The sequence below is a fragment of the Schistocerca cancellata genome, chromosome 2 (assembly GCF_023864275.1).
Source record: "Schistocerca cancellata isolate TAMUIC-IGC-003103 chromosome 2, iqSchCanc2.1, whole genome shotgun sequence".
Taxonomy (NCBI): domain Eukaryota; kingdom Metazoa; phylum Arthropoda; class Insecta; order Orthoptera; family Acrididae; genus Schistocerca; species Schistocerca cancellata.
Genome location: NC_064627.1, coordinates 1044589959 through 1044616460, shown reverse-complemented (window position 1 = coordinate 1044616460; position 26502 = coordinate 1044589959). Strand labels below are relative to the sequence as shown.

Genomic DNA, 26502 nt, shown 5'->3' with positions numbered 1-26502 from the left:
GTCGCCTTGGTCCCAGACACTTTAGCTTTCTGAGGGCCTGTCGTTATTAGAATGTTATGTCTCACGTACCTTTCGTCGTTTGCAGACGCGAAGTGCCACTCTGCAACTCGAAGCTGAAATGCTGTGTTGGAGGGCACCAAAATCTTGACGGTTACGTGAAAGGCTTTGAGTGTTGTGCGAGTAATGTTAACTTCTGTTCAACTGCGAGTTTAAACAGTCAGTGTTTAACGTGTTAGACATGAAATGTGGCAAAGCTAAATGTCACGCACATTAAAATCCGACCAGCTTCATTGTTATGTTAATGAGAAGAGATTCTGGACTTTCTGTAAGGTTCGCATTGAAATCTTGTTGTAGAACTGATTAAAGTTCTTTGAAAGCTATCTTCTATTGACATCTGAATTACAATTATTTTTTATGCAGTGAATCGTGTGAGACCTGTTCCGTGCTGACTGGTCAAGGCTAACACAAAAACAGTTTCTGCAATGAAATATTAATTCACTTTCAAGTGAAACACTTAAGCAGATAATTCTCAGCGAGTGAGTTCCTATATTTAAGCCGTGTGGCGTAATGAAGAACTTAAAATCATGTTCTCGCCCGTAAAGGCGTCTTTGAAACAAAATCAGCTCAGTGTATGAAAACTGCAAATTATTCAGTAATAATTATGGGATGCCTTTCCCTACACTATTTAAAGGAAAACACAAGTTTAGACGTTCATAGAGTTATTATTATCATAAGAACGCTTTTTCTTACAGTACTGGTAACAAACACATACCATTCTCATCACGAATCGTCGATGACGTCCTTTTACAATTAAGAACAAACGAAGATTCGTTAGTATTTTCTCTTTCTTCCCCGTTAGAGGACTGTCTATTCATTTTTATCTTTGTTCACAGATTATCCTTGAAATACATAGTTTTCGTATTAGTAGTAATTTTCATTGTTCTTTTTATATATCATTTTACAATATTTCACTGCAATAGTCACAACACATCGGCAAGCCGGCTAGTGTGACGTATTTTTGGGGTATTTCCCGGCATTTGCTGTTCCTTGTGTCTCATATTAACACACTTGTTACAACGTCATCTACATCTCTTGGGGTCTTTTTAACCATTAGCAACAATCACCCTCTATATATATGTGTGAGAATCAATAACTGGCCTAAAACTGGTTAATTTTAGCCTCAAATCACTATCTAAATTCAATCTCCAGCAGTAATCATTTTACCAAAAAAAAAAAAAAAAGAAAAAAGAAAGTGAGTAAGTATGTTTTTCATCGAACAAAGTATTACTTATTATATTTGCTGAGGGTGTAATACGTTCTTCTACCACGATGTGAACTGAACACTTCTTTGCAATTCACAAAGGCAGCACATAAGAAACTCTGGTACATAGTATGTTGTGTTTTGAAGACTTTTCCATGGTGGGTTTACTCATAGGAAAATTTATTTTCTTGATTTGAAAGAAATCGTGAAAATTTCCTGTACATTCCGTTTGTTTGGTTGATAAGTGTTGGTTCAAATGGCTCTGAGCACTATGGGACTCAACTGCTGTGGTCTTAAGTCCCCTAGAACTTAGAACTACTTAAACCTAACTAACCTAAGGACATCACACACATCCATGCCCGAGGCAGGATTCGAACCTGCAACCGTAGCGGTCGTGCGGTTCCAGACTGCAGCGCCTTTAACCGATCGGCCACTCCGGCCGGCCGGTTGATAAGTGTCTTTGATGTTTTAATAGTTTTATACATTCGTTGGATAACGGTTCGAAACATGTGGCGCACGCCCGCGCCCGCACACACACACACACACACACACACACACATACACACACACTGAAACATCGGCTCTCTATCAGCACCGGAGTACATAAACGGGAGCTCGAAAAAATCGGGATTACATTTACGAATATATGTTTCAATCTTCTTTGCTATTTTGGTATTACTTAGACTCGGCATTGATTAGTAACGATCTGACGTGGATCACTTGGATGCTTCGCCTTAAGACAGGACCCTGTCCGAAACCAAGCATCCATATTAACGTGAACTAGCAATACCAGCGGACACAAAGCTAAGATATAACAAGCAATCGCGACTGGCCCAAGATTCCGCCGACTTGGAAGTATTGTTGTAGGACTCTGTCACAGTGTTCTCACTCGCCCGTGCGGTGACCTTGACAGTGCAACCCGTCTCATCCGTCTAGCAGTACCTGCATGTTCCTCATTCTCCTAAGTTCCATACCAACATATCCATTCTTTAAGTAGTTTCCTTACATTGTCACTAAACTCTATGTCGTTATTAGAAGTATTTTGACACATCGGGGAACTATAACGTTAAATTCCAATCTATCGACAAGTGTGCCTGAGTTGTTAGAGACCGTTTTTCTGCTTCCACTGTTAAAGATTTATCCGTCGGAGCTAGGCATTTAGAAATCACTATGACCTCAGCAATTGCAGTCATCCTAAAAATTCCATTCAATATATCTCTGTGATTTTCAAATCTCATTAAATCCGTACCGGCGTAAAGAACTTAATACTTCCTCTGTTGGAGTTCTGTGTAAAACTGTTGAAGACGGATGTAAGCTATAATAGCGCATGACTAATATACAGACTAACTATTCAACGTATTCTCAAATTTTACCTGTGAAAATTACACGCATATTCGATAACAATTTTCTCTCCCCTCTCTCTCTGCCTTTATAGTCCAACGACCGAGTTATAACAATTATTGTACATACCGAAATGCCAGTGTCTCAATATCAGTTGTACAAATTAGTAACACTATAAATTCTATTACAGCGAGTTAGGAAGAAATCTCTGTGAATACTGATGCAGAGTTATTTCCACGAAGACTGAGCGAGATCGAGTAGTGTCTAACGCCGAAAACTCACGTTCTGAGAGATTCGGGTTCAATTCTTGGGTCAACCATACCGCTAAAGAAATCCGAGCAAAGCTCCATCTCACACTATCTTATGTGTGGACGGAACGTAAGACACCAACCTTCCTTCCTTCCTTGTTGTATCTGGATATTGAACGAGCATATTCAAGCGAGTGGTTCTTGTGAACAATTGTGTCCTAGAAAGTACCTGCTCGGGTGGCATTATGGCGTGTTACGTGTTTAGCCCGTGAGCAGCCATCCAAGACTGTAGTTTAGCCTGCAGGACGTAAATATCCAACAGCCTGGTGGCACACGCTTTCGGTAATTTTATTTATTATTATTATTTTGAGCTTTTCCTCAGTACAGAGGCTTATCTCCAACATAATAATTTACTTGGAAATTACAATACAAACAATAAACGTTCTTAAACTATACTCTCAAAATATTTCTCCAGGTGTTTCGATCTTGCGTGTCCTCATCCTCTGCGCCCATTCTCCTCATTGTGTGCTGTACATTTTGGAGCCAGGTGGTTACAGGACGTCCTCTTCTTCTTCTCCCCTCCGGTCCCCACTCCAGTATCAATTTTGGTATTCTGGCTTCCTCCATTCGTCGTACATGCCCGTACCACTGTAATTTCTTCCTATCCATTACGTCATATATTCTTTCTTTTATTTCCATTCTCCTTATTACTTCGGTGTTCCTTATCTTTTCTTTCCTGGAGATTCTTGCCGATCTTCTCCAAAAGTCCATCTCTAGAGCTTGTAATTTTTTAATGTGCTTCATGTTAATTGTCCAGGTCTCCGTTCCATACAGAACCACACTCTCTAATATGGATTTGTATATTAATTTTTTAGTTCTGCTCATTACATTCCTGCTCCATAAGACTGAGTTAAGCATCCCAATGACCCTCCGTCCGCTACTAATTCTTTTATTGATTTCTGACTCTGATTTTCCCTCGATTTCTAAAATGGATCCCAAATAACAGAAAGTGTTTATCTTTTTAATTTTCTTTCCTTCAATGTATAGCTCATCTGAATCATTAGTCAAGTACCCCAAGTTTTGTATGCTACTGCTAGTTGATTGCACATATAGTTAGCATCCTCCCCATATTGTGCTACGACTATTTGATCATCAGCAAATAATAAATGATGTAGGTAAACTCCATCTCTTATTTCTAATCCCATACTATTACATTTACGAGACCATGTTCTAAGGCTAATATCTATATAGATTTTAAATAATGATGGTGACATGGGACAGCCCTGTAAAAGGCCTTTGCTTGTTCTAAATTTCTGTGAATGTTTATTACCAACTTTCACTTGGCAAATGTTATCTTTATACATCCGTTGTATTATTTTAATCAATTGAAGGGTTTATGTTTGCCATATGTAGTGCTCTCCAAAGTAATTTTCTTGGAACAGTATCATACGCTTTTTCTAGATCTATGAAAATTAATCCTATACTATTTGATTTTTCCCTATGTTTCTCCAAAATCTGTCGTAATGTGAAAATATGGTCTACACATGATCTCCCAGCCGTGAATCCACATTGTTCTTCTTGGGTTCTAAAATTTTTTTCCAGTTTGTTTTTAATTACTTTCGCGAAAATTCTCATTAATGTGTCTGTAACACAAATTCCTCGATAGTTTGAACAAATTTTGCGATCCCCTTTCTTAAATATTGTATTAATGTAACCTAGCTTCATCTCGTTGGGTATTGAATCTCCATGTATCATTTTGTTGAAGAGCTGTGTTATCAGTTTCACAATTTTGTCACCACCATATTTCAGACACTCCAGATTGATATTGCCTGGTCCCGGTGATTTACCATTCTTTCCTGTTCTCAACGCCTGAAGTACTCCACTTTCTAAAATCTGGATCTCATCATCTTCATGTCCTTTATCTTCCCCTGTTCCTTCTTCTAGATATTCTTCTCTGTCCTCATTTAATAATTTTTGGAAAAGTAGCTGCAGCATTCATAGACCTAACAGCAGCCTATGATACAGTTTGGAAACAGGGGCTCATGTACAAATTAATCTGTGCCGTCCCCTGCAAGAAGATAGCCAACCTCATTGATGATATGTTGTCAAATAGAACCTTCCAAGTAATAATGGGGAATGAGAGAAGTAAACAGATGAAACTCAATAATGGACTCCCACAAGGCTCTGTCCTTGCGCCCCTTCTTTTCAGCCTTTACATCGCTGACATGCCTGCAACCAGATCGCGCAAATTTGGTTATGCTGATGACTGGGCTCTAGCAACAGCCCACAGAAATATAGAAACTGCCGAAGATATCCTTACGAGTGACCTAGGGATTCTCAGCGAGTACTTTAAAAAATGGAGGCTACAACCTAGTGCTACAAAGACGGAAGTATCTGCCTTCCATTTGAACAACAAAATGGCCAACAGAGAACTACAAGTCTATCTAGACGGGAAATTACTAAATCACAACAAACACCCAAAGTACCTTGGGGTTACCCTAGATAGGACACTAACATTCAAAGAACACCTGACGAAAACTGCAGCGAAACTTAAAACACGCAACAACATATTGCAGAAGCTCTGTGGCACCACTTGGGGCTCCACAGCATCTACCTTAAGAACATCCGCACTTGGCTTGGTGTATCCAGTGGCAGAATACTGTGCCCCAGTGTGGCTCAACAGCAAACACACACACATGGTAGATAGCCAACTTAATGCAACAATGCGTATTATATCAGGCACAATCAGGCCAACTCCTACAGTGTGGCTGCCCGTTCTCAGTAACATAGCCCCTCCTAACCTGCGCCGTGAACACGCTCTGGTTAGAGAATTTCAAAAAATCATGACCAACCCTCTATTACAAATCCATGAAGATACTCACGACATCCAAGGAAACCGACTCCGGTCTAGGCATCCTCCACTAAAGACCGCACAGGCTCTGCACCAAACCAACTTCAAAATAAATGACCGATGGAAAGAGGAATGGGAGAGCAGAACAGTAGTAAACTGCCACAGTATGCCATGCATCTTTAGTAAACCAAAAGGATTTGATTGCCCTCGCAAAGTTTGGTCAACTCTTAATCGTATCAGAACCAACTGTGGGAGATGTGCCGACTCCTTACACAGATGGGGTAAACTTCCTTCGGCCGCTTGCGACTGTGGCGCTGAGAGACAGACGGTCAAACACATCGTGCAGGAATGCCCACTAAGGGCATACGAGGGTGACCCACAAGATTTCCTAATGGCGACCCAAGAGGCAATCGACTATTTACTATCTAAGCTGGACGTCTGCTTGTGACTGGTCTTCTGTGAGTGTAACTTTACAATTGGCGGTGTCCTTATATACAAACTGTTATTTATTGCTCTGTTTATACGTATGTGATTTTTTTTAAAAAAATCGTGTTGTTTCTGTAATTTTTACTGTGATGTTATGAGCCATACGCTAAATAAATAAATAAATAATTTTTGGAAATACTCTTCCCATTCCTTTTGTGTTATCAGTTGGAGATTAGTTTTGCTTTTGGTATCCTGTCGAAGTCCTTTCAATACTGACCATGCTTCTTTTGCTCTCCCAAATCCTAATTTGCTATTCACCTTGGCACATGTTCTTTCCCATGCTTCATTTTTTGCCATCCTTATTTTTTTCATCACTTCATTCTTCTTTTCCTTGTATATTGACCTTGTTTCTTCTGATTTATCATTCAACCACTGAAGGAACGCATTTCGTTTTTCTCTAACGAGGACCTCTAGTTCCTCTGACCACCACTCTGCTGCACGGTTGTGGTTGCTATCTTTTTTACCCAACACCTCTGTTGCTATGATTTTCACATTAGCTTTTATATAGTCATATATTTCCTCTGTACTTCCTTCAAATGATTCAACCAGTTTCTTTTCCATCCTGGCCGCAAAGAGTGTTCTGATACTTTCGTCTTGTAGGCTGTCAATATTAAAAGGTAAATTTTCATCTTTCTCAGTCTGGTTCGTTTTATTTATGTTACTTGTAACACTCCTTGCATTCTTCCATGGCCAGAAAGACTCATTTTTAACTAGATAGTGGTCTGATCCACACTGGGCTCCTCTATAAGATCTGACGTCTTCGGTAATTTTCAGTATTTAAAAAATGTACTGGTGGTCCGCCTTAGCAGTTTCTTCTGACGTCTTCTTTCTGTGCAAAAAAAAAGAAACAGGGCAGGTTTCGACATAACGGAATGGACCATTCCGTTGGGCGTGTTACAAGACAGCGGCAAGGCAGTTCAGCTCTTGCTTCATTTAGTACTCACTAAACTCGACGACTGAAACCCCTGAATTTCGTGGTAAGTTCTATCTTGTCCTCGACTGTCGACCAGCGTTCACGGCCCCTCACGTGGGTTACAGTCCATCGGCTGACAAGCGCGGCTATAGAGCATCAATGGGATGCTCTGGGCAGACGTGTTTCTCGCAAACACACTCTGCCTGAACCGCGCAAAAAGTGAAAACCGTCTTGAGACAGGATCAGCATGATACCCCGCAAGGACTCCTCAATGGGTGCACAATCATTAGTGCCCGACGATGGTTCGATATCGATCTTCATAAAAAGGTTTTCACAAATTACCACAACCAGTCGCCTTTTTAAATAGATGTATTTCAGGTGAACGGTTGTGGTAATTTCTGAAAACCTTTTCATATAACAGTCACAATGTTCTACACCCACAATGCATAAAAAAGTTTTATCGATCTTTATGATGGAAATCTGACAAGTGCCACACACAAACTTTATTTATGTCCGTTATCCTGTTTTCTCATGTGAAATCTGTACTCTTTTAAATATCTCCATCTCTGTTACGTGTATACTTTGTTTCACGTCGTTCATCATTGTCTGTAATTATTCCGTCCAACATTGTCTCTGTCTCACAGCAATTGTCGAGCAGTGTATTCTCGGATTATCTAAATCGTACAGATTTAACGATGTGGTAACAAAGGTGTACAGTTAGCTGATATTTACCTCGGCAACTGCGTTATCTTCGACAGATTGGTTTGGCTGTATGTGTCTTATGACGCTTATGATAGGCTTTTGTTCTGTTCCAGACGATAGCTGCCGGCATGTGGACCATCCTGGAAACCATACTACTCGGAGAGTTCCTGTTGTACGCCACGGTGAGTCAAATTGTTCACCTGGTTATTTTCCGGTCATGTATCCTTCTGTGTACCTGCTGAGTTGAGTAACCTTCCTCGCAAGCAACCTTCAGAAGCAAGGACGGATGGAAGGGAGAAAGGATGGATTGCACCTACTCATCAACACACAGGCAGAGCACGAATTCAGTTGGAGACACCTGCGGCAGGAAACGTGCCCTGTAATGAACAATGCCTGGACTGAGGTCAGATGGTTTAGGGGAAACTACGAAAAACATAAATGAGAACCTTCGTACATCCATATTTAAACTGGATGATGGGACATCAGCTGGTATAATTTTTATTAAAAATGAAATCCTCCAGCTGTACTTAAGATTTCATATTTATTTGGCTACTAGTTTCTACGTTGCGTCAACGTCATCTTCAGGCCCGTACACTTTGATGGTATCAGTTGTGTGTGGCTGAGTACTAGAAGTCCGCGGTGAGCACGTATTGGTCTCACCGCGGACTTCTAGTACTCAGCCACACACAACTAATATCATCGAAATGTACGGGACTGAAGATGACGTTGACGCAACGTAGAAACTAGTAGTCAAATAAATATGAAAGCTTCAGTACAGCTGGAGGAGCTTCATTTTTGATAAAGTATAAATGAGAAGGTCCGAACGGAGGTCTGACTGTCATACCAATTGTGCACGACTCTTTTGACACCACAGGCAGATCTCCCGGCAAGTAGTAAGAAAAGTTGAAGAACAATGTCCGATAGAAACGGAGTCTGTCACACAATCGGAAAACATGTGGGAAATTGCATTGTTGAGGGGTCGTTCTATGTAGGGTAATTTAATGAAATACGACCGAAGGGCTCTATTCCAAACAACAGTCATTTTCATAACTACCTTCTTCTGTCACATCAGTTGCTTTTCCACTGCAAATTACGTTAGAATTTTTGTGTAACCTAAGCATAAAATTTCTCGAAAATTTTCAGATTGAAAACTATCCTGTGTAGTGGCTTTTTTCATGCATTGCAACTGTGTCGGTATTCCTTTTACTTCCTTACTAACGTTCTCACAATACTTCGGTGACGAAAGTGCATTACAACGCACAAACAAAATTTCGTGTAAATACACAACAATGGACATCCGTGAACTTTACGAACTATGATAGTTCCTGCTAATTAAAATTATGATATTGTATAATAGTAATTAATTTATTACTGGTTGTAAAATATTCTAACTTCTAACAATCCGCTAATTGCCAGAGCTGTAGCAAATCGTAGGTACTCGGTACTTGGTGACGAATACTTTGGCTGACTCGAAGTGCCGAATCATTACTCATCAATATATTTCGTTATTCGCATCTATCGATACGATGTCTGCAATGCAAACTAATATGGAACATGCGTATAATGGAATGCGGTACGAATTGTACAGATACGAAATGTATGGCTTTGCAACTCGATTCGGCATCCAGGATGAAACTCATTACCGTGCTTTGCGTTCGAAGAACAACATCCCATTTCCTCGCTCGGTTCTACTTGGCCGTTTGCGGAACATTAAAGGATGCTTTCACATCGGCGCAGTAGTTGTTATTAGAGAACATGGTTTGTGTTGTACAAGCTTTATCTTAGTGCAAATTTAGTTTTATTTAAAATATTGCTTTTGGAACTGGACTATTCTGCTTTAATATTTACTGTGAGGTGAGCCATTTATATAGACTTTCTTGACGAAACCGAAGCGCGTAGATCTATGATTTAGGTCGTTATTATTTGTTATAAGATATTTCAGGTCTTACTTCTTGGTCCGTGTTTGCAAATTAATCTTCCATGATCATCAGGCCCGCCTATAATTCAAATACACGTTATTTTAAAATATTTTTTACCTGCAAATGTTAATGGTTATTATTTATTTTTCTTCTCGTCTAGTACAAAAAAGTTGTACAAAAAGTATAAAATAGGGCTATGTTCATATGCGATACTATTTCACTCATGTCGATATTAATTTAATTGTTAATGTAGCAAAACACAGCACAACAAATTCCGCTGCTCGTAAATGTAGTGCTGAAACTATGGTCGGTCACAGTGGCGTCAATAGAAAACAAGCGACAGTAATCACGAAATATTCCGACTGGTTCTGACATTCCATGAACGACCATCGGGCCAAACACCCAAGATAGACTGCGTGAACAGTACTTAGCATTCTTAACCCTTTCTCCGACCTATGATCCTTCTGTAAATCACGATGGCTTAACAGTTCTGTATTGTTTCTTTTCAGCGCAATTTATAATAGGTTCAAATGGCTCTGAGCACTATGGGACTTAACAGCTATGGTCATCAGTCCCCTAGAACTTAGAACTACTTAAACCTAACTAACCTAAGGACAGCACACAACACCCAGCCATCATGAGGCAGAGAAAATCCCTGACCCCGCCGGGAATCGAACCCGGGAACCCGGGCGTGGGAAGCGAGAACGCTACCGCACGACCACGAGATGCGGGCCAATTTATAATAGGCAAATAAAGGAGTAAACTGTGGAACCTTTTTACTGAAGTACCGAAGATAAGGCAAGGCGTGCTCTTTGCCATACCTTATATTACATGAAAAGTGGTATTACATCAAATTTCTAAAAAATCTTATAAAAAAATCGGTAATCATACAAGATCATAGTTACAATTTCGCCAGTTCCGTCTACACCTAGATCTGAAGTTCCTTCATTAAAACGTCAGTCTCAACAACAACAACAAAAAACCATTACCACATTTATCAAAAAACCTCTAAGTGTTGCAAGAGAAAAAAAATACTTAGTTAGTTTTTGGTAATTTGCAACCGTCTTCTGTGACTGAAGATGTAGGCTTCAAAGCTTTGATTGAGTGTTTGGAACCCAATATAAATTACCATAAAGGTGCATACTGAGCATAACATTACTGTATGCTCAGAATGTAAGAGTGCAAAATAAATTAAAAGACGAAATGGGAAGTGCATTTCTCTTTTCCATCACTACTGACTGGTGGACGCCTCGGGAAACGACGCTCAGTCACGCAGCTACAGTACACTACATCGCAAACTGTGAACTGAAGTCAACATTATTAAGATGTTACGAGCGGCGTACAGCTGACTACATTGAAATGTAGTAATGTAATTTATTATGTAAGTGGGAAGTACAAGATAAAATATTTTTCTGTGTTACAGATAATGCCCCTAACGTGAAAGCAGTAATTCAGTTGGCGGGCTATGACCATCTGTGTCGTGGATACACTTAATATTATACAAAAAACAAAAACAATAGTGCAACACTTCCATAGAAGGCCACTGTCTACAAAAAAATAACTTCAACGCAAGAGCAACTCATGACTGGACAAAAACTTTTAAAATTGAAAATGGACGTTGCCACTAGGTGGAAAAGCACATTGGACTTGCTGGGAAAGGATTTCTATTTTAAAAGAACCTCTTGAAGTGCCGTTGGGACTTCTTTACAATCCTGTGGAAAGACTCCTTAAAACTGAATGGCAATCCGTATCACAAGTTGCTTAAAATTTTAAAGTCTTTTAAACAGCTTACAGAAGAAATGTCCTCACAAATGCAAGGGTCTATTTCAATGGTGATAGCAGCCACCGATAGTGTTCCGGGGATATGTGACAATTTATATATTAAGAACGGAAATAGCAAAGAACTTTCTGCTCAAGTTAATCACGGAATTTAATAAGCGATTTAAAAACTGTGCTAAACATGCAGTCCTTTCGAAAGCGGCTCTATTCGATCCAAGATTTAAGAGGCTTGCTTTTAAAGACGAATTGCTTCCGAGCGCGCCAGAGGTTCATTAAAAACTGAAACAGAACAAATATTCATTCAAAGACACCACTTGAAATAGAGTTTACTAAGTCCGTATCGCCCATTCCTTTTAGAGAAGAGGAGACAATTTGGAAAGAATTTGATGCGAAAACGGAATCAAGCTCTACGGCATCACCTGTTAACAGCTCAATTTCAATGAGGCAATGCTTGGAAGAAAAGTTATTACGTAGGCACGAGTGTCCTTTAAAATGGTGGCAAGCCCGAACACTCCTCTATCTTGAGCTGCCATGCTTCGCAAAAATGTGCTTGTTTGTCACGGTTACTTCAGCGCCATCAGAAAGGACATTCTCAAAACCAGCAGCTCAAATATCGTCTGGTAGACGAAGTTCCCTGAAACTGAAACGCATAGGAAAAATTTTATTTTTAAACGTGAACCAAATATTTCTGTAAGAAACAACTGTGATGCAATATACATTCTCTTATTGACTGTTGTTATATAACCTACATATGTCGGTAATGCAAAAAGGCTTGCCAACAGTAGTAAAATCCTAGACACGCAGTTGCCATACTGGGAACAACACGTATCGCTTTGATAGCCTTCTTCAAAGTTAACGAAGTCTCATTCAAAGTATGTTCATATACACTCCTGGAAATGGAAAAAAGAACACATTGACACCGGTGTGTCAGACCCACCATACTTGCTCCGGACATTGCGAGAGGGCTGTACAAGCAATGATCACACGCACGGCACAGCGGACACACCAGGAACCGCGGCGTTGGCCGTCGAATGGCGCTAGCTGCGCAGCATTTGTGCACCGCCGCCGTCAGTGTCAGCCAGTTTGCCGTGGCATACGGAGCTCCATCGCAGTCTTTAACACTGGTAGCATGCCGCGACAGCGTGGACGTGAACCGTATGTGCAGTTGACGGACTTTGAGCGAGGGCGTATAGTGGGCATGCGGGAGGCCGGGTGGACGTACCGCCGAATTGCTCAACACGTGGGGCGTGAGGTCTCCACAGTACATCGATGTTGTCGCCAGTGGTCGGCGGAAGGTGCACGTGCCCGTCGACCTGGGACCGGACCGCAGCGACGCACGGATGCACGCCAAGACCGTAGGATCCTACGCAGTGCCGTAGGGGACCGCACCGCCACTTCCCAGCAAATTAGGGACACTGTTGCTCCTGGGGTATCGGCAGGGACCATTCGCAACCGTCTCCATGAAGCTGGGCTACGGTCCCGCACACCGTTAGGCCGTCTTCCGCTCACGCCCCAACATCGTGCAGCCCGCCTCCAGTGGTGTCGCGACAGGCGTGAATGGAGGGACGAATGGAGACGTGTCGTCTTCAGCGATGAGAGTCGCTTCTGCCTTGGTGCCAATGATGGTCGTATGCGTGTTTGGCGCCGTGCAGGTGAGCGCCACAATCAGGACTGCATACGACCGAGGCACACAGGGCCAACACCCGACATCATGGTGTGGGGAGCGATCTCCTACACTGGCCGTACACCACTGGTGATCGTCGAGGGGACACTGAATAGTGCACGGTACATCCAAACCATCATCGAACCCATCGTTCTACCATTCCTAGACCGGCAAGGGAACTTGCTGTTCCAACAGGACAATGCACGTCCGCATGTATCCCGTGCCACCCAACGTGCTCTAGAAGGTGTAAGTCAACTACCCTGGCCAGCAAGATCTCCGGATCTGTCCCCCATTGAGCATGTTTGGCACTGGATGAAGCGTCGTCTCACGCGGTCTGCACGTCCAGCACGAACGCTGGTCCAACTGAGGCGCCAGGTGGAAATGGCATGGCAAGCCGTTCCACAGGACTACATCCAGCAACTCTACGATCGTCTCCATGGGAGAATAGCAGCCTGCATTGCTGCGAAAGGTGGATATACACTGTACTAGTGCCGACATTGTGCATGCTCTGTTGCCTGTGTCTATGTGCCTGTGGTTCTGTCAGTGTGATCATGTGTTGTATCTGACCCCAGGAATGTGTCAATAAATTTTCCCCTTCCTGGGACAATGAATTCACGGTGTTCTTATTTCAATTTCCAGGAGTGTATAAAATTAAAATACATTTATATAAATCAATAACAGAGATCCTATATTGAAGTGAAATACGAATGTTTTATTCATTTTATTTGGTTGATAAAACAGCTGAGAACATTATATTTCGCTTATCAGTTATTTAAAATATACAGGGTGAGTCACTAGCTATTGCCACATAGAATAACTCCGAAAGTATGATAGTAGCGGAAACGTTTGGGGGACTATGTTGCATGGGACCACGGGGCTGTATTATGACATTGGGTTTTTGCTGATAAGTGGGGTCGCGTCAGACATATGAAGGTCAACTTCGTTTTTTTAAATGAGATGCTATAGTTTCTGATAGCGACTATCGAGACGAAACCCAATGATGTGTAACAGTAAGGTCATTGAAGATCAACGAAGGTCACAAAGGTGGCATGAACGTCCATTTACAGAAGCTTTCCGTAGTGATGACCATTGGTATCACTACAGTGTTGCAATCTGCTTATCATTGATTGAGAGGTATTCCCTATCACTTTGGCAGTTATCAAAGCACATGCTCTGACAATGCTCTCTGGTATATCGTGAAAATAGTAAATATTCGCCGAATACGGCGTATCCATCTACTGTGCCATTGACATGTAAACACCATTCGACGGTTTCGCAATACAACACTAATAGCAACGGTAAGACTAGAGAGTCGCATCAATTGTGAATGATGTATTCCTTCGAAGAACAAGTCGATAAGCTTCTCATTTTCGGAGAATGCCAACGAAATTCAGTATGAGCTAGAGACTTATACTCTGAAAGATATCCTCAACGTACTCACCCTACACGTCATACTTTTAAATATGTGTATGATAAATTGGCAACAAGTGGATAATTAATGCATCGGAAACATATCCCGCAAAGGAAAGTTACTAACGTGGAAACGGAAATTGGCACTCTTACCAATGTGGTTCGAGATCCTTGTGCTAGTTGGCGTCAAATCGCGAGGGAATCTGACATGAGCCAGAGTAGTGTTGTTTGTGTTCTGCATTGCCATAAATATCATCCTTACCATATCAGTCTCCACCAATAATTAACTGGTACGAATTCCATGTGTCGCGTTGAATTCTGCCGATAGGGCCCAACTTCAGAGTCAGAGGATGACACATTTATTAATTTGATTTTATTTACTGACGAGGCTAAATTTACGAACCATGTAAATGTTAATTTGCATAACATGCATTACTGGGCAACTGAAAATCCATGTCAACCACCACAGATGAACGTCGGAACCCAGTAAATGCAGCATTAATGCTATACGCCATTCGTGCTTTTTACGCATCGATGCCATCGCGCATGGAACAAGTTACCAGGGCCCATGGCGGACCCTGTGCCCACTAGATAACAGGACACATGCTGAGCCGAGGTGACTGAAAGGCTAATTATTTCTGCGGAACATACTAATCTATGAGTCCTGTGAATATGAACGTCCAATCTCTAATCGTTCAAGGCATTCCGTTTTTTCTGAGCATGTGCGAACGTGGAACTACAAACACATAATCGCTCTTTAGTAACGATTACATACAGACATACTTTATTACGTTACTTACACATTCTCCGCTACCGATCATCTTAAAACAACACTAAAGTGCGCGTCATTTATGTTGGCGGCCGAGTTTAGGTTCGTTCTGCGCATCTGACGTCACAAAACACAGTCAGCCAATGAACAGAGAACGACGTTGCCACATCTCGACTGCAGTGCAGAGCATGGACGAGTGTCTTCAGTTTTAGAAACGTTCAGTCATAAATAAAGTAATAGAACAAAAGCAATGTCTTGATACCAGACATTCTTTTATAGAAAGTTTAGAAAAAGCATTCTTTATGCCAATTGCTTCATATTCTATTAATTAATTAAACCAAACAAGCAATAAGACTCCTGATTCAGGCGATAGCAAGGAAAGGTGTTTGTATCACTCTCACGAACCGCTTTTTCGCAATAAAGAACAGCGGTAATTGTTTATTTCCTATTGTACTTCGACGAAGCGTGAGTAATTCATAGTCATACCAACAGTGTTTGTCAGTATTTTGCGTGACGTGTTATAGTCCTCATGGCGTCAGGTGTTCAAACGACGTGCGTAAGCGTGACGGTTAAGGTGTTGGGCTTGTAAGCGAAAGGTTAAGAGTTCAAACCTTGTGCGATGCTTAATATTTTCATTATTTAAAAACAATATCGAAGTGCCTTACTTCACGAATTATATTCGATTGAATGCAATTTTTTGAAATTTCTACTGCTTTGTCTCTTCATTAACCCTTTCGCTGCTGCAGACACGTGCTCGCCGCATTCCGCGCTGCGCGCGATTTTGTCATCACTGCACTGCTCGCCTGTGCAGACACATGGTGTTCCCACTGCTTTGACACACTTATCATTCGATTTCACAAAAACTATTTGGCCCGAAAATTTGATTTTTACACGTCTTCTTGATTGATACCTTCCCCCCATAAATGACTTAATTTTGTTTCGATGTTCAACGCAGTTATTATGCAGTATTAAATGTAGTAAACCATTGCACGAAATTTTGAAGAGTTTGCAGAGGTAGAAGTCCATAGCGTATACTTTCCGTATGGTCGATTTTAGTTGCCACTATGTTGAGAATGAAATGTGGACAAGATACCTAAATTTCATATAAAATTTGCTGTATAACAATTTCTCATTTAATTTAAGTACGACATAGGTGTCGTATGTAATATTGAGAAATATTCCGTCTTTCGCGACTGTAATAACAGTATTATTTACACCGGACGCGTTTGGCTTTATTTTAAAGCACTTCAATCAAGGAAAGGTATGGCACATACACAATGGTACTCATGTTCTCTTTCTTGTTTTTGTTCCACAGTCGCAGTTTTACCAATGGTACTGAAATATATTCCTCTTCTGCAACTGTAATAAGGGGCTTATTTAGACCAGACGCGTTTCTCTCTTTTGAAGCATCTTCAGTGGACAGTATTTTGTCTCCTCCATTGCCATGTCACCTTTCGTAGTTTTGTGTTGCGGTAACACAATATTCAACGTTTGTGTTGGCAGATCAGTGTTTTAGCAAATAAATTATGTTTTTGTGTGCCACACACAAAAATTGTATTTGACGTAGCTCAGAGCACTTCACTGATAGACGGTATATTCAAGTCCTAATGTTTTTGTAAGTCCACAGTTTTGTTTAATGTATTTTGTCTACTTCCTTTTGATTGATTGAAGTGCTTTAAAATAAAGCCAAACGTGCTCAGTGTAAATAAAACTTTTGTTACAGTCGCGAAAGACGGAATATTTCTCAATATTACATACGACACCTATGTGGTACTTAAATGAGCTATTGTTATACAGTAAATTTTATATGAAATTTAGGTATCTTGTCCACATTTCATTCTCAACATTGTGGCAACTAAAATCGACCATACGGAAAGTATAATCTATGATCTTTTACCTCTGCAAACTCTTCAAAATTTCGTGCAATGGTTTACTATATTTAATGCTGCATAATAACTGCGTTGAACATCGAAACAAAAAAATGGTTCAAATGGCTCTGAGCACTAAGGGACTTAACATCTGAGGTCATCAGTCCCCTAGAACTTAGAACTACCTAAACCTAACCAACCTAAGGACATTACACACATCCATGCCCGAGGCAGGATTCGAGCCTGCGATCGTAGCGGTCGCGCGGTTCCCGGCTGAAGCGCCTAGAACCGCTCGGCCACTAAGGCCGGCTCGAAACAAAATTAAGCCACTTATGAGGGGGAGGTATCAGTCAATAAGATGTGTAAAAATCTAATTTTTGGGCCAAATAGTTTTTGTGGAATCGATTGGTAAGAGTGTCAAAGCGGTGGGAACACGATGTGTCTGCACAGGCGGGCGGTGCAGTGACAGAATCGCGCACAGCGCGGAATGCAGGGAGCGCGTCTTTGTAGCAGCGGAAGGGTTAATGCGGCCGCGGTGGCTTTACTTCGTGAACTGCGCGCTCTAGTGGTGGGCAGGAAATCGCGTATCTCTTAGAAATCACTGTGACTGAGAAGTCACAGATATCACAGTAGCAGCTTTACAGAATCTAACTGCGTTTTCAGTCACAGTCAGCAGTCGCAAGTAGTATTTCATATTCAAAGACGTGAGCCATCTATTGGTCGAATTTAGCACTGCTTTCTGCGATTTCAGTGACAAGTCGCAACTAAGAGTCGCAAGTAGCAACTAAAAAGCGCGGTTAACAGTGCCATCTGTTGGCCAAAGTTCGTACTACGTCCATCTCTGCGATACGGTATCGAGTCTAACTGCGATTTCCGTGACAAGTCGCAACTAAGAGTCGCAAGTAGCAACTAAAAAGCGCAGTTAGCAATGCCATCTGTTGAGCAAAGTTCATACTACGCTATTCGCTACCGAGTCAAACTGCGATTTCTGTGACAAATCGCAACTAAGAGTCGCAAGTAGCAACTAAAAACCGCAGTTAACATACTTTTCCTAGTGTCATCTGTTGACCGACGTACGTACTTCGTTATGAGAGCCTTGTGCCTCACGAGATCGATGTGCTGTGTGTGCATATGAAGGGCTTATTTCAATAGTGGTACAAGTCCATTTTTGTTCATTTTGAGATACAGAGTCGTAAAGTTAAATGAGCGCTGACAAATCTGCATTTGAGATACCAGAAATATTCAATCATATGGCTTCTTGCTAGAGATGAACCTTTATTTATGTTTGTTTGGATCACTAATTTCAGAAGCATTATAGACAGAAAAGTGGAGGTAATGGACTTGTACCTCTATTGAAATAAGCGCTTAATATTATATGACGACATGCACATTCAGCATCAGTTATGGTTGGTCAAATACTGCTGTGACTCTGAATGTATTATATTAATAAGAAGCAACATTGCCTTTTTCTCCTGAAAATATCAAGTAACGTAACAAATGTGTTTGATTCTGCTTCCAATATGACAGTTTTGGTTAATACTCCACATGCCTACAGGACTTTGCAATGTTAACACAGCAGAACTCAGACATCTGTATAAGTGTAGAGAAACGAAAACAGTCATATGAATGCCTCACTTTTGTTCCGACACAGTTCAAGACTCGGGAGAAAAGTTTTACACCTGGTGTTCTACATGGCAACTTCACACACAAGAACTTTTTGCCGACACTACTACCACCTACATAAGTAAGCTTTTCCTGTGTTACTTTCAAGTAATGCACTTAAGCTATTCCTGATTTAACTGGAAGATCTGTACTTCCCACTTTCATATCAACAGCCTCAAAATGCATATTGTAGACTTCGGGATAAGTTACAGGTCAGTGTCACACCAAGATTGTGGAGAAAGGGGGGGGGGGGGGCGGCATGTCACTCTCCAACAAGTGTTTACCAATAAGTAAGTGGCGGAAAATTATGGGTATAGGACGGCTTAAACATGTGGAAAATGAGATTTTTATTATTCACTCACTGTATTTGACATTTATTATTCCTTTAAAATCGTACAACAACTTTAATAAAACACAGTTTAATCATTCATACACTTATTTCACACTTATTTCACTTTTAAACTGCAAATCCTTAAAGAGCTGTCTTGAATCTTCACAAGTCTCTCTCAAAAACAGCCTTGATGTGGATAGATACGTACAGCAACCAGTAATCAGAGTCAGAACTGTGTCTGCAAAAACACAAGGATTATTAAACAATTTTTGCTGTCATTAATTACTAGCAATATAATTGACAGAGTAGATTGCTAATATTTGTTATAATGAATATCACATTTGCAAGAACGATCTCACTGAAGTAATTAAGTCCATCGAAACGCTTATAAACTAACCTCTCGTCTGACGAAAACGGTCTAAAGACGCAGTGGCAATTTCTTCAGATCTGTTGACAATGATATTTTGAGTTATCACTTTACTGAGTGACTGAAATGTAGTTCAGGTACCTGTGAACATAACAATATGTTAGAATTCATTTTCTAAATACGAACTATTACGGTACTGTACGGCTACTTACATATTAATTACACTATTAATATTGTCACAGTTGTTTCTTTGATACAAAATTAAAGCCAACGGAAGAAAAAACGTAAAACATACTTGCCAATGACAGGTTTGTTGAGATGCAATTTTCTGTGTTGACAGATGTAACTTTTTCATACGGTGGTAAGTCGCAGAAATCGCAGAAGTAGCAGAAATCGCGGAAGTAGCAGAAATCGCAGAAATAGCAGTGGCGGCGGGATACACGACCTATGTTCCTTAACTGCGACAAATCACAGTTAAGAATAACAGATACTGAAAAGTAGCATTCACAGAAATCACTGATATCAGAAAATCGCAGTTTAGCCCATCACTAGCGCGCTCCCACCTAAGCGTGAGCCCGCGCAGACGTGGGAGATTCGCTGCGTTGCCAGTTGCACACGTCGCGCGCGCCAGTGGCAGTAGCGCCATAGCATAGCATAGCATAGTTCGCAAGCTGAGGAGATAAATGAATAGAGCCATCATATACATTTTATTTTTAATGGACTTGCGTCCGGGGTGATATGTTACAATGCAGCATCACCGGTCTATTGCGGTCTAACTGTGTTGGTGAGGCGGTAAATTTCGAGAGGGCAGTGACTGCGTCACTGCAATTCACTTTGGGGGTGTGGCGGTGGGGCTTGTAGTCCCGTACTACCCTCTGACGGTGATAGTGCTACATGATTCAGACAGAAAATTTTGCCTAACTTGAGTAGGTGATGGTGTGGCGGGGGAACTTATAGTCCCGCGGCGATTATCATAGACATCCAATCCAAATCAACATATCAACTGTCCAGAACATTTCACCTGCGAGTTTGCTTCTAAAATTAATAAAGTGGTGTTTTGCTACACAAGAGATAGTCTCTATCAACGACACTGATTATTTTTGGTTCGCTTCTACTGGTTAAGTTTTTGTGTGATCAAAGATGGATGCAAGTAAGTCGTAGGTACAGTGTCACGAGTCACGTATTAAATGGGCGAATGATGATGCAATCTTGCTGGCAGCGGTGGTCACGAGAGTGTACAGTCGCAAGAAACCGGCCTCCAAACAGCCACGCGGCACTACCGAGAGCTAAGACCATCGTGGTAGGCAAATGGCTCTGGCGCATACTACTGCATCCACAGCACCAATTTGAGCAGCAGTTGGGACCACAGTGTCACAAAATACTATTGCAAATCGGTTACTTCAAGGACAGCTCCGAAACAACAGATCATTTACGCCTTCAGTGGTGTCAAGCGAGAGCTCATTGGAGGACAGGGTGGAAACCTGTTGTGGTTTTGCCATGGTGCCAGTGATGGCCGTATATTGGTTACAAGGAGGCCAGTTAATGGCCTGCAGCCAACCTTTGTGCGTGCTGGAGCTACGGTCTGAGGTGGGATTATGTATGGTTGTCCCACGCACACTGACTGCAAATTTGTACGTCAGTTTGGTGATTCAACATGTTCTTGGAAGAATTCCGAAAAATTGTATTGCTTCTGTAAAGAAAATCGCATACAAGACAATAATGCGAGAGTAAGTATGGTATAAGAAGTGATCAAGATTTGTAGATGTACTGCTGGATCGTAACAGGTTGTCAGTAGCCTGTTTATACCGTGTGTTTATATGTTGGCAACACGATAGACTGCATTAATAACTCTGACAGCGCTGTGCGCCCTCTGTAAGAGACTCTGTGGCTCGTCGGACTCGCAGATGGAGGTGAACAGCCAACAGTGATGGAAGTTGGGAGTGAATAGCCAGCAGTGATGGAGGTTGGAACTTTATAGTTAGCAGTGATGGAGGTTAGAGGTCTGAAGTGTTAGCGCGAGTGGACGGTCTGGACGTGTCCGTCCTAGAGACTTAAAATTATTGACGATTACATAATTTTTTGGAACTGGATCTCACAGACGGCTATATAATTTTTTAACTGGTTGTCACTTGATTAAGGTAAAATCTGCTAAATACATTGTTTGCTCTGCAATAAAATCTTTCCTACGCGAGCCACAGCCGGCCGGGTTGGCCTAGCGGTTCTAGGCGCTTCAGTCTGGAACCACGCGACCACTACGGTCGCAGGTTCAAATCCTGCCTTGGGCATGGATGTGTGTGATGTCCTTAAGTTAGTTAGGTTTAAGTAGTTCTAAGCTCTAGGGGACTGATGAACTCAGAAGTTAAGTCCCATAGTGGTCAGAGCCATTTGAACCATTTGCTAGGCACATGCTTATTAGTAGTTAGGGCCTACAGGAGCTAGAATCTTTTATTTAGCTGACTGTATTGGTGCTTACTGTATCGCTGTAGGTTCTGGCGCTGCAGTCCGGAACCGCGGGACTGCTACGGTCGCAGGTTCGAATCCTGCCTCGGGCATGGGTGTGTGTGATGTCCTTAGGTTAGTTAGGTTTTAAGTAGTTCTAAGTTCTAGGGGACTTATGACCTAAGATGTTGAGTCCCATAGTGCTCAGAGCCATTTGAACCATTTTGTATCGCTGTAGTTCGTGTAATGAAGGTTTTGTGTGAGGCAACGTTATTGTTAGGATTTCTTCTAATTCAGGGCCATTCTTTTGTGTTAATTATTTGAGCAGCCAGACTGCGGTTTAGTTGTATTTGTAATTTTGTAGGCCAGATATGAAATGATAAGACAAGTAAAGTGACAGTTCATTCAGTTTCACTCAGCAGTTCAAGCAAGTTCACTTGCATTCAGTTTCACTCAGAAGTTTCAGAATTTAATAAAGAAGTTTCAACGTCGTTGTAGATGCTAAGGAAGTGCAAAAGCGATGCTAATTGAACCAAAATAATCTTGGGGAGAAAGGCGTCATTAATGTCTCGAAACACTGCTGGTTAAATTTTCGGAGTCTGTATTTGAGTACGATTCCACCAGAATTTTACTGTGTCATCACATATCTAGCGTGAATAAGGTAATAGTTATGGTTAATATACGAACTGAACAGGACATAAAATCGCCAATGTTAATACGAAGTACTCTCCACCATGGACTGTATAACGGCTTACAGAGCGTGTTTGTAGATGTAGATGCAGCGTATAGGAAAATTAAAAAGACCTTCGTAGAAATGAGAAACTTATGTACGAATGTTAAAGAGTTCAGATGGCAAATGCATATGTACTAATCTGGCTGAATTGAAGGCGAAAAGATGAAAAGTATCCTAAAAATGAAGACAGTATTGTAGAAAGGGGAGAGGAATTAAATGAAGATATGTAATACTACGAGAAGAACTTAACACAGCTCTGCAAGACCGAAGTCCCCAACATTGCACTTGAAACTGACACAGCTACATGACACTATTATTGAACATTGGCACCAATTCTGTACAAATGACTGACTGAAAGTTCCAGCAAACGTTCAATTAATCGACGATAGAAATTCGTTCCTTGATCATAGAGCCATTCGAAAACCGCCTTGTGAACGCCCACGTCTGCGATTGCCTGGACGTCCGTGCAGCCTTTTTCAAAATGTTGGAACCATTTCATTCCGGCCGAACACGACGTTTCATTCGGTCCATATACTGATAGAATTTCAAGGTGAATCCACATTGAGGCGACAAAAGTCGTGGGGTAGCTATATGCACTTATACCAATGGCGGTAATATCGCTTACACAAGATATAAAAGTGCAGTCGATTGGCGGAGCTGTCATTTGTACTTACGTAATGCATGTGAAAGGTTTCTGACGTGGTTAGGTCCGCACGAGGGGAATTAACAGACTTTGAATGCGGGATGGTAGTTGGATATAGACGCATGGGACATTCCATTTCGAAAGTCAAATTGTTCAAATGGCTCTGAGCACTATGGGACTTAACATCTTAGGTCATCAGTCCCCTAGAACTTAGAACTACTTAAACCTAACTAACCTAAGGACATCACACACATCCATGCCCGAGGCAGGATTCGAACCTGCGACCGTAGCGGCCCCGCGGTTCCGGACTGTAGCGCCTATAACCGCACGGCCACCGCGGCCGGCTTTCGAAAGTCGTTTAGCAATTTAAATACTCTGAGATCCACAGCCTCAAGGGTGTGCAGAGAATACCAAATTTCAGACATGACCTCTCACCACCGACAATGCAGTGACAGACGGCCTTCATTTAACGGCCGAGAGCAGTGGTGTTTTAATCATTATGAATGTGGTTCGGTGAATCCTCTACCAGGCACTTACAGGGTGTTTCAAAAATGACCGGTATATTTGAAACGGCAATAAAAACTAAACGAGCAGCGATAGAAATACACCGTTTGTTGCAATATGCTTGGGACAACAGTGCATTTTCAGGCGGACAAACTTTCGAAATTACAGTAGTTACAATTTTCAACAACAGATGGCGCTGCAAGTGATGTGAAAGATATAGAAGACAACGCAGTCTGTGGGTACGCCATTCTGTACGTCATCTTTCTGCTGTAAGCGTGTGCTGTTCACAACGTGCAAGTGTGCTGTAGACAACATGGTTTATTCCTTAGAAGAGAGGATTTTTCTGGTGTTGGAATTCCACCGCCTAGAACACAGTGTTGTTGCAACAAGACAAAGTTTTCAACGGAGGTTTAATGTAACCAAAGGACCGAAAAGCGATACAATAAAGGATCTGTTTGAAAAATTTCAACGGGCTGGGAACGTGACGGATGAATGTGCTGGAAAGGTAGGGCGACCGCGTACGGCAACCACAGAGGGCAAAGCGCAGCTAGTGCAGCAGGTGACCCAACAGCGGCCTCGGGTTTCCGTTCGCCGTGTTGCAGCTGCGGTCCAAATGACGCCAACGTACACGTATCGTCTCATGCGCCAGAGTTTACACCTCTATCCACACAAAATTCAAACGCGGCAACCCCTCAGCGCCGCTACCATTGCTGCACGAGAGACATTCGCTAACGATATAGTGCACAGGATTGATGACGGCGATATGCATGTGGGCAGCATTTGGTTTACTGACGAAGCTTATTTTTACCTGGACGGCTTCGTCAATAAACAGAACTGGCGCATATGGGGAACCGAAAAGCCCCATGTTGCAGTCCCATCGTCCCTGCATCCTCAAAAAGTACTTGTCTGGGCCGCCATTTCTTCCAAAGGAATCATTGGCCCATTTTTCAGATCCGAAACCACGCTATCTGGACATTCTTCGTGAATTTGTGGCGGTACAAACTGCCTTAGACGACACTGCGAACACCTCGTGGTTTATGCAAGATGGTGCCCGGCCACATCGCACGGCCGACGTCTTTAATTTCCTGAATGAATATTTCGATGATCGTGTGATTGCTTTGGGCTATCCGAAACGTACAGGAGGCGGCGTGGATTGGCCTCCCTATTCGCCAGACATGAACCCCTGCGACTTCTTTCTGTGGGGACACTTGAAAGACCAGGTGTACCGCCAGAATCCAGAAACAATTGAACAGCTGAAGCAGTACATCTCATCTGGATGTGAAGCCATTCCGCCAGACACGTTGTCAAAGGTTTCGGGTAATTTCATTCAGAGACTACGCCATATTATTGCTACGCATGGTGGATATGTGGAAAATATCGTACTGTAGAGTTTCCCAGACCGCAGCGCCATCTGTTGTTGAAAATTGTAACTACTGTAATTTCGAAAGTTTGTCTGCCTGAAAATGTACTGTTGCCCCAAGCATATTGCAACAAACGGTGTATTTCTATCGCTGCTCAATTAGTTTTTATTGCCGTTTCAAATATACCGGTCATTTTTGAAACACCCTGTAAGTACGATTTGCAGGGTATCAATGTAAATGTAAAGCTGTCAGTACTAACAGACATGAAGTAACAGCAGAAGTCAATGTGGGACATACGACGAACGTCTCCTTCAGGACACTGCGGCGAAATTTGGCGTTAATGGGCTATGACAGCAGACGACCGAGGCGAGTGCCTTTGTTAACAGCACGGCATCGGCTGTAGCGCCTCTCCTGTGCTCGTGATCTCATCGGCTGGACCCTAGACGACCGGAAAACCGTGCCCTGGTGACATGGGTCCAGATTTCAGCTAGTAAGAGCTGTTGGTAATGTTCCGAGTATGGCGGAGCCCCTACGAAGCCGTGGACCCAGGTTGTCAACAAGGCAAGCTCGTGGTGGCTCCATAACGGTTAGGGCTGTATTTACATGGAACGGCCGGGATCTTCTGGTTCTACTGAATCGATCATTGACTGGAAATGGCTATACTTCGCTACTTGGAGACCATTTATAACCATTCTTGGACTTAACGTTTCCAAACAACGATTGAATTTTTATGGATGGCAATGTACTACGTCACCGGGCCACAGCTGTTTGCGATTGGCTTGAAGAATATTCTGTACAGTTAGAGAGAATGATTTGACCACACAGATCGCCAGACATGAATCTCATCGAACATTTTGGGACGTAATGTAGAGGTCAGTTCGTGCACAAAATCCTCAACCGGCACCACTTTCGCGATGATGGGTGGCTATAAAGACAGAATTGCTCAGAATTTTTGCAGAGGACTTCCAACGACTTTTTGAGTCCAATACCACGTCGAGCTGCTGCACTTCACCGGGAAAAAGGAGGTCCGGCACGATATTAGGAGGTACCCCATTACTTCTGTCAGCTCAGTATACACTCCTGGAAATTGAAATAAGAACACCGTTAATTCATTGTCCCAGGAAGGGGAAACTTTATTGACACATTCCTGGGGTCAGATACATCACATGATCACACTTACAGAACCACAGGCACATAGACACAGGCAACAGAGCATGCACAATGTCGGCACTAGTACAGTGTATATCCACCT

At 42.0% G+C, this 26502-nt stretch overlaps 1 protein-coding gene across 1 annotated transcript in view; it reads left to right on the top strand.

Moving 5' to 3' along the window:
* The window catches only part of LOC126160891 (probable G-protein coupled receptor 179), a 273090-nt gene that overhangs the window by 75709 nt on the left and 170879 nt on the right, over positions 1–26502 (top strand). Inside the window, exon 3 of the mRNA XM_049916936.1 lies at positions 7916–7984. Coding sequence (XP_049772893.1) covers positions 7916–7984 — 69 coding nt within the window. The remainder of the gene's footprint in view (positions 1–7915; positions 7985–26502) is intronic.